This window comes from Otolemur garnettii, unplaced genomic scaffold, assembly GCF_000181295.1.
Source record: "Otolemur garnettii isolate 467f Iridium unplaced genomic scaffold, OtoGar3 scaffold00172, whole genome shotgun sequence".
NCBI lineage: Eukaryota > Metazoa > Chordata > Mammalia > Primates > Galagidae > Otolemur > Otolemur garnettii.
Genome location: NW_003852567.1, coordinates 1293530 through 1301709, shown reverse-complemented (window position 1 = coordinate 1301709; position 8180 = coordinate 1293530). Strand labels below are relative to the sequence as shown.

Here is an 8180-nt window from a genome sequence, read left to right as displayed (position 1 = left end):
GTCTCAAAAAAAAAAAAAAAAGAAAGAAACAGGTAGGCCTACAAATGAATAGCTAGAAGGTTTCTTACCTCAGGAAAGAAGCTTAGTTCCAAAGAGCACCCAATGTTGATAACTACCACACTGAGTAATCATGAAATTAGGTACTGGGATCAGGGAGAAAACTTACCTCTCGTTTGATAGGCTCCCCCTCACAGTGGATCACTGTGTCTGGAGCAACAATGCAGTAAGGGCTGGGATCTGTCTCTACCACTTTGAACTCCACAGCACGCATCCCACCCCGAACAAGGAAAATGTCTCCTGTGAAAGCAAGCAATACAAATGCAGTTAGAGGTAAAAGCTACAAGACTGAGTAAGAATTCCTCATTAGACCCTAGGTTCCAAAATAAAAGGCTCAGCCAAGCACAGTGGTTCATCCCTATAATCCTAGCACTTTGGGGGTAGAAGGATCGCTTGAGGCCAGGAGTTCAAGACCAGCCTAGACAATAGACAGACCCTGTCTCTACAAAAAAAAAATCAGCCAGGCACATGTCCCAGCTATTCTGAAGGCTAAGGTAGGAAGATCAGCTAGAGCCCAGGAGTTTGAGGTTGCAGTGAGCTATGATGGTATTACTGCCCCCTAGCCTGGGGAACAGAGGGAAACCCTATCTAAATAAATAAAATGACAAGTTCACCAGATATTGCCCTATCTTCACCCTCCCCACCATTGTCTTAGTAAGCCCTAAACAAGAGGAGATAGCTAAACTACAAAGAGTCCTTCTGCCACTGAAGAAGACAGTGAACACAAGCTGCCATATCAGAAGCCCACAAAGTTTTAACTTCTAGGTACAGGTAGCCCAAGTTTTCACTAAAACCACCAATGAGCTATGTATGCACTTTAGACTATGACACAGCCAAAACAGACTACCGTCTCCTTCAGAGATCCATGAGAGGATAGCTTACTCTCCTGGAGCAGAGAGGAAGAGAGAGGAGGGAGAGGGAGGGAAGATGCATGAGCATGTGCACAGGATGAATGTGTGCGCACACATATATGAAAATGAGATGATTCTCCAAGGTTTATTCCCTAAAACAACCCTAAAACAACCATCCCTTAAGCTCAGTCCCTAGAATTATCTCTCACCTTTCCGGATGGGTCGATAAGCTTCCAGGAAGTACGGCTTAAGGTACACCTCAAACAGATTGCCAGTTATGCCTTCCACTGTGTCATCAATGGGCAGCACGTGGATACGTTTACCATACTTCACATCAGGGCATGGCTGGATGCTGAGAATGACAAGCAGACTCCATATTACCAACCCACTGTAGACGCAAGTATTGGATGTCCATAAGGGACTGGCACAGATAGCTGGTGGCAAGTGAAAAAGAAAAGGTGGGGCATGGCTTTAGGTAAAGAGAAGGAGAGTAGGGGAGGGCAAAGGAACAGCCAAGCACAACTAAGACAGGTCACACTCAGGGTCAGTTAGAAGGAGCCACTAAAAGAGGTTCGTAGGGCAGCCCATTCCTAATGAGCCAAAATCAAGAGCCACACATTTAGAAACTCCACAGAGACATGCAGAGTCTTCAGTGAGAGATATCCAAGGATGACCCCCTTCTAGCTAATACTGGTGGTGACTCAATATTACAAAGGAAGAGCTTAATCTAGCCAAGCATCAGTATCAGAACAATACAAGTGAAAAAAATAAAATAATCTCACCTGACTGGTCAGAACACCTAGAGAAAGTGACTAAGCACACCCAGAAAGAAAGCTACATGAAACTTAAGACTCCATGAAAAAGAATCAGAAGCCTGAGATGATCCCAGTCAGGTGATTGTTAGCTGGTAACAGTGGCTATGGGTGATTGCAAGATGGGGAAACCTATTCCCCAAAGTTATATAGGAACAAAATTACTCACACTGGAGCTACCCCAGGTCTAGTTCCAACTATTCTTCCTTCCTAGGTTAACTTAGGTCCTTAGAAGACTTGCTAGGACCCACCTTCCATACCCATACCACCACTTTATTCCAGCCCCAACAGAAGCCATTAAGTGAACACAGTCATAAGAACGCTAAAGAGCTTATTGGCAGATAAGACACCCTCATATGTCATCTCAAACCATGCTATAAGGTATAGTAAGTTACACTTCTGCAAGGAAAAAGTAAAGGTATCAAGAAAAAGTCACAGAAATGCCTAAATCCCATGTAAGGACGAATTTTCAAGTCCCAGGAAGGCAGAACTAAAACCTAAAGACAACCTGAGACATAAATCTTCCCGTGACCACAAGGCTTCCTATATACAGCTACCAAGGATTTTGCTCTGTCTATAATACAGGCTATTTCTAGCTTCCCATCCCTGAGGGGCCAAGAACCCCACACACACCTGATGACATCCCCTAGGCGTACACGAAGGTTATTCCGAACAACTCTATTCATTCGAATCTTCTCATCAGAACATGTGTCATCAGAAAGCACAATGCACACAGCTTCTCGCCTCTTCTTTCCCTTCAGCAACACTGTGTCACCCCGGAACAACTGCAACTCATCCATCTTGGGCTGAGGAAAGAAGGTTAAGGCCTTTTGGTGACTGGGCAGAAGGGGTAAGCAGCAGCCCTGGAAGATGGGATTCCTAGTAAACCCCACTCTATATGTGGTCACTGCAAGAAAAATAAAAGAAACCTGGGAAAATCCCTCAAATTAAGTACAGTAAGGAAAAACTGGTCCGTGAACCAAACTTACCTGGGACAAGGACACAACACTGTTGTCCTCATTGATGGCTTCATCAACAATTAATCGATTGGGTCGGTTCTTCTGTTTGAGAATGGCTGTTGATAAATCATCACCTTTTGAGCTAGAAAGAGGAAATGAAATCAGTCCCAATAGATATCCAGCCCCAAGGGCCCTATCATTCTCTAAAATTCACACTTAAGAAAGAAACAGTGAAAGGTGAAGCTTCCTAACATCAGAGTTCATAAGGAAATTTAACCAAGATCACAAGAAGCAGTATCTAGCATATATGACAATACTCATTCCAGTAGCTCTTGGCATTTTGCACACTGATGTCCCACCTGTAAGGCCCCAAGTGAGTGATCCTACCCCAGGGTCAGAAAACTATGGTCTAAGAAAACATGACAGAAGTGGAGGCTGTACACCAATTACGAGAAATTGAAAAGTAATCTTTGCTTGCATAGAACAGTGATTAAGAACAGGGGCTCTGTAGTCAGACTTGTTTTGAGTCTGAATCTCAACCCTGTCCCTGCTTAACTGTGCTCTTGGGCAAGTTAGTTAACCTCTCTGGACTTTGACGTCCTCCTCTATAAAATGGGGGATATAGTAATACCTATTTCAGAGGCTTATTATCTAATGGGAGATAGTGAATATAAAGTGCTCATACAATCCCTGGCACATGGTTTTAACAGTCACCATGATTAGCACTGCAGAGCAAAGCACAAACTCTCCGATAACCTTCCAGGGGAATGAACTCAGCCAAGACAACTTCCTTTTTGGGTTGGGGAGGTCTCAAGTCCCATCAGGCAAGCTTGGGGACAACGAAGCAGAATTATTAGCACTATACTCCTCATAAGCTAAAGCTAAACCTGTCAAATGCTTATTCCACAGTACCAAAGCACAGGGAGGAGGGGGGAGAGGGAAGGGAAAACATTAACAGATCTGGAAACTTCAGAAAGAGGCTTCAACAGTGTACCCATCTTACAAGGGCACCTGTGAAATTTACTAAATGTAGAATATAAATGTCTTAATACAATAACTAAAAAAATGCCACAAAGGCTATGTTAACCAGTTTGATGAAAATATTTCACATTGTATATAAAACCAGCACATTGAACCCCATGATTGCATTAATATACACAGCTATAATTTAATAATAATAAAAAAAGCTTAAATTCAGAAGGAGCACCACAGTAATTTCTGCAAAGGCATACAATTCAATGAAATTGGTATAAAAACCTTGGGCAGCACTTGTGGTTCAGTGGGTAGGGCGCTGGCCCCATATACTGAGGGTTCGAACGCAGCCCAGCCAAACTGCAACAAAAGAGTAGCTGGGCGTTGTGGCAGGCGCCTGTAGTCCCAGATATTCTGGAGGCTGCGCAAGGCAAGAGAATCGCCGCCTAAGCCCAGGATTTGGAGGTTGCTGTGAGCTGTGACGCCACAGCACTCTACTGAGGGCAATAAAATGAGACTCTGTCTTTTAAAAATAAATTTAAAAAAAGAAAAAAGAAAAAAAAATTAAGAACTGGGGCAGCACCTGTGGCTCAAAGGAGTAGGGCACTGGCCCCACATAAGGGAAGTGGTGGGTTCAAACCCGGCCCCAGCCAAAAACTGCACACACAAAAAAAAAACCCAAAAAAACAAACAAGAATTGCTGAGACTTGAGGCAATCCAAATCCCTCTCACCCAAATCAAGGCTGCCTGGGTCTAGACTCAGTTTCTATTTCTTTCTTTCTTTTTTAGAGATAGGCTCTCACTCTGTGGCCCAAGTTAGAGTCAGTGGCATGATCACAGCTCACTGTAACCTTGAACTCCAGGGTTCAGGCAATCCTCCCACCTTAGCCACCTGAGGAGCTAAGACTACAGGCACATGCCACCAGCACCCAGCTAATTTTTAATATTTTATAAAGACAGGGTCCCACTACATTGCCCAGGCTAATCTCAAATTCATGGCCTCAAGCAGTCATCTGGCCTTGGCCTCTTAGAGTGAGTGCTGGATTACAGGCATGAGCTACTGCACTCAGCCTAAACTCAGTTTCTATTGTTCCCCAGAAGTTAGGCTCACTCACTGGAATAGTAAGATCAATTTCTTACCTAGCTGTCTCAGTCCACACTACACTCAGTAAGCCCTCCCTTAGAAGCACTCTAAAGCTCTGGAAAACATGAGCGTTAAATAAAATAGGGAGTCCAGGCAATGGAAGAAGCAAAGACAATAAATTTTTAGAAAATTATTCCTATAGTTTATTTTTTTACTTTGTGGGCCCCAATAGAGTGCTGTAGCATCATAGCTCACAGCAACCTCCAACTCTTGGGCTTAAGGGATTCTCTTGCCTCGGTCTCCCAAGTTACTGGGACTACAGGCATCTGCCACAATGCCTGGCTTTTTTTTTTTTTTTTGTAGAGATGGGGGTCTCACTCTAGCTCAGGCTGGTCTCGAACCTCTGAGTACAGGGCAATCCACATGTCCTGGGCCTCCCAGAGTGCTAGGATTACTACAGGGTGAGCCACCACACCTGGCCTAGAAAATTATTCCTTCCTTTAACAAATTAATGTGTGGGTGGCACCTGTGGCTCAAAGGAGTAGGGCGCCAGCTCCATATGCCAGAGGTGGTGGGTTCAAACCCAGCCCTGGCCAAAAATCTGCAAAAAAAAAAAAAAAAAAACAAAAACAAATTAATGTGTGTCTATTATGTGCCAGGCACTATTCCAGGGACTGGCAATATGGAAGTCCACAAAATGAGACAAAATATGGAAATATCTTCACAATTTGCAAGAAAAACAAAAGATGTTTATGCTCTAGAATACCAGCTAGGGAGCCATGGGACTTTTACATTTTTTGGTCATGACATATCCAACAGAGATACAAACCCTAAAAGACCCTCACACATGGGCTACATCTTCAACCACTGCCTCTGCACCAGTTTGCAATGAGTTTCCTCATTGTTTTAACTTGCCTTGCCCATCCAAAAGTGCCACTCTGGAGACAATACTGCAGAATACATAGACTATTCCATGCTTTTCAACACCATGGAGGTCAAACAGCTAAGGGCAAGGTAAACCCATCAGTTCTGACTCCTCATCCATCAAAATACCCTTTTTCAGGGGCTGCCCATATTCCTGCTTGATCTAAAGGACAGGGCCTAGAGAAAAATAAAATGCCTCTAATCATCAGTATGCATTTTAAGCCTAAAGCTGCACTTTAGGAAAATCTCCAATATGCCTACCATTTCTAACTCTGGCTTTGGAGATAAGCCGTATGCCCTTTCCTTGAGGTAAAGACCTCTAATTGCCCATCTATCTATCTACAAGGATCGGAAAATAGAATTTATTGATTGTGGACATCAGTTCTGGATAATCTTTAGGGACATCCCCACAGTCTTCTGCTTTGAGTCAGGCCCTTTCCAAACCCAACAGGCCACAGAGAACTTTGAGCGGATTCAAGGAAGAGTCAAAGATAACCTAGAAGTTAAAAACCACCTATGATTCCAGGTCCCAAAAACTTTAGGTTATTTTTAGTTTTAACTTGAGAATATTCTAAGCATAATAACTTGATGCCCCTAGGTATGATATAACTTGAGAATATTTTAAGTATTAGTAAGTGGTGTTTTTAAATAAGCCACTGAGTAATACTTCATCTCAATTCAGAAACTTGTTTAAAAAAGGAACACCTCAAAAACTAATCTCTTCAAGGCAGGAAGTAATTTGCTTAGCACAGTTTCCATAGGCTGTGTTTTGCTTGGCATCTAAAACTAATGGGTTGAGATAGTCAGATTTTATTTAATAGATGCTGTGTTCTACTTGATTCTAAACTAATGGGTTGAGATAGTCAGATTGTATTAGCTGCTTTCCTGAGGGATGGAGGTAAGGGCCAGAAAGCCGAAGGAATGTCTCAACACAGCTGTTTGGGAAAGGGGCGTGTATATTGTAGGGCAACTCTAACCTGTAAACCAGGAAACAAGAAACCTAGGAAGGCATATAAAATACGAACTGAGATTCAAACTTTGGCAAGAACCTAAAATAGTACAGAAGAATTCTTTTCTCCCCACCCCCCAGGTCGTCCGTTAAAGAAAACTGGCTAAAACTTTCTTGTATGAACAGGCCTAAAGCAAGGAGGAGGCCAGAAGTGAAAGGAAGGCCCACCCTCTCCCTAAAAGACCCTCACTAATCAGGTCGCACAGAATGTAAACCTAGGATCAGGCCGACCCGGCTCCAAAAAGACTAATGTGAGTTTTTCTAAGCTCGCCTGGCCCTCCCCCTCCGGGCCTCCGCCTGGGTCTTGGTCTCAGGGCGCCTGAGGCCTTCACGTGGCCCAAAGTCCACGCCCACCGGGCACACTTGGGGCCTCGGGCTCGAGGGGTCCGTTTTCTCCAGGGACCAAAGGCTTTCTGCGAGTGACAGGCTGGATCGTAGATGAGGGCCCTAAGGTCTCGAGGCTCCGCACCGGTAGTGTAGGCCCTAAGACCTCGCTAGGCCCGGACCGCCATTCCGAGGGAGCCAATCAGGCCGGCCGGGGCCTGCATGACACAGCACGATCTGGCCCAGGCTCCGACCCGAGCCCACAACAAGCCCCACCTAGGGGGCGCGCGGGTGCGCGGCAGGGGCCAGCCGGGCACAGCCAGGCCTACGGACCCTCATTCGCCCCCTTCTTCTCCTTCTCTTCCCCCCTCCTTCCCAGCCTCCACCTCTCAGACGCGCCCACGGCCAGGCCCAGCAGGGCCTACCCCGCGCGACGGGTCCCGCGGTGCGCGCCCCCGTAAGCGGGCGGCGCGCGCACTCACTCAGCTCCAGAAGCCATGGCACACGCCTCTCCCGGCCAGCGGCTGCGACGGCCCTCGAGTAACGGCTACAAGGGGTGGCAAGCGACCGACTGGGCCCGGGCTCGGCTCTCTCGGGGGGTGGGCTAACAGCAGCGACAAACCCGCAGGCGGCCTCCCTCTCGCTTCCTCCCAGCGGCACTGGGGCGGCGGGCGTGCGGGCGACGCTGGCTTCTGATCCGCGAGGTGGCAGCAGCAACGACGACTCAAACGATGGCAGCAGACGCTGAGACTGAGCCGAGAAGAGCCGAATCATCGGAAGGAAAGCCGCTCTCACCTCAGCCAATCAACGCCTGCCCTGGGGACTCCCGCCCGCCTCTCTGCACCTCTCCCCAGCAACCCGCATGCCACAGCCAATCAGAAAATTCGCTTGTGGCCTGGATCCCGCCTCAGGGATGCAACACGCCTAGTAACGCCAAGTCAATTGGCCGAACGCTACGCTTCCTCGATGGATTGGAACTCTCGACCAATCAACAAAAGGAATAGGGCGAGATCGACTACTGAAAGGAGGGCCTTTAATTCTTAGGAGGCGGACTCTCCCACTTGGCTCCAGTTCATTGGCTCTCTTGAGTTTATCCTCCTGGAAGAACCTGGCACAATGGATTGAACCCTTGTTTCTCGTCCAGTCCTGTTGTGATGATAATCTATACACCAAGTTTTTTTTTTTTTT

At 46.3% G+C, this 8180-nt stretch overlaps 1 protein-coding gene across 1 annotated transcript in view; it reads right to left on the bottom strand.

Annotated features, from left to right (window-relative positions):
• Window positions 1-7855, bottom strand: part of VCP (valosin containing protein) — an 18041-nt gene extending 10186 nt beyond the window's left edge. The window contains exons 1-5 of the mRNA XM_003800253.3: window positions 7475-7855; window positions 2710-2821; window positions 2354-2526; window positions 1118-1260; window positions 167-297 (exon numbers count right to left, since the gene is read on the bottom strand). Of these exons, the coding sequence (XP_003800301.1) occupies window positions 167-297; window positions 1118-1260; window positions 2354-2526; window positions 2710-2821; window positions 7475-7491 (576 nt within the window). The 5' untranslated portion in view covers window positions 7492-7855. The remainder of the gene's footprint in view (window positions 1-166; window positions 298-1117; window positions 1261-2353; window positions 2527-2709; window positions 2822-7474) is intronic.
• Between the last annotated feature and the right edge of the window lie 325 nt (window positions 7856-8180).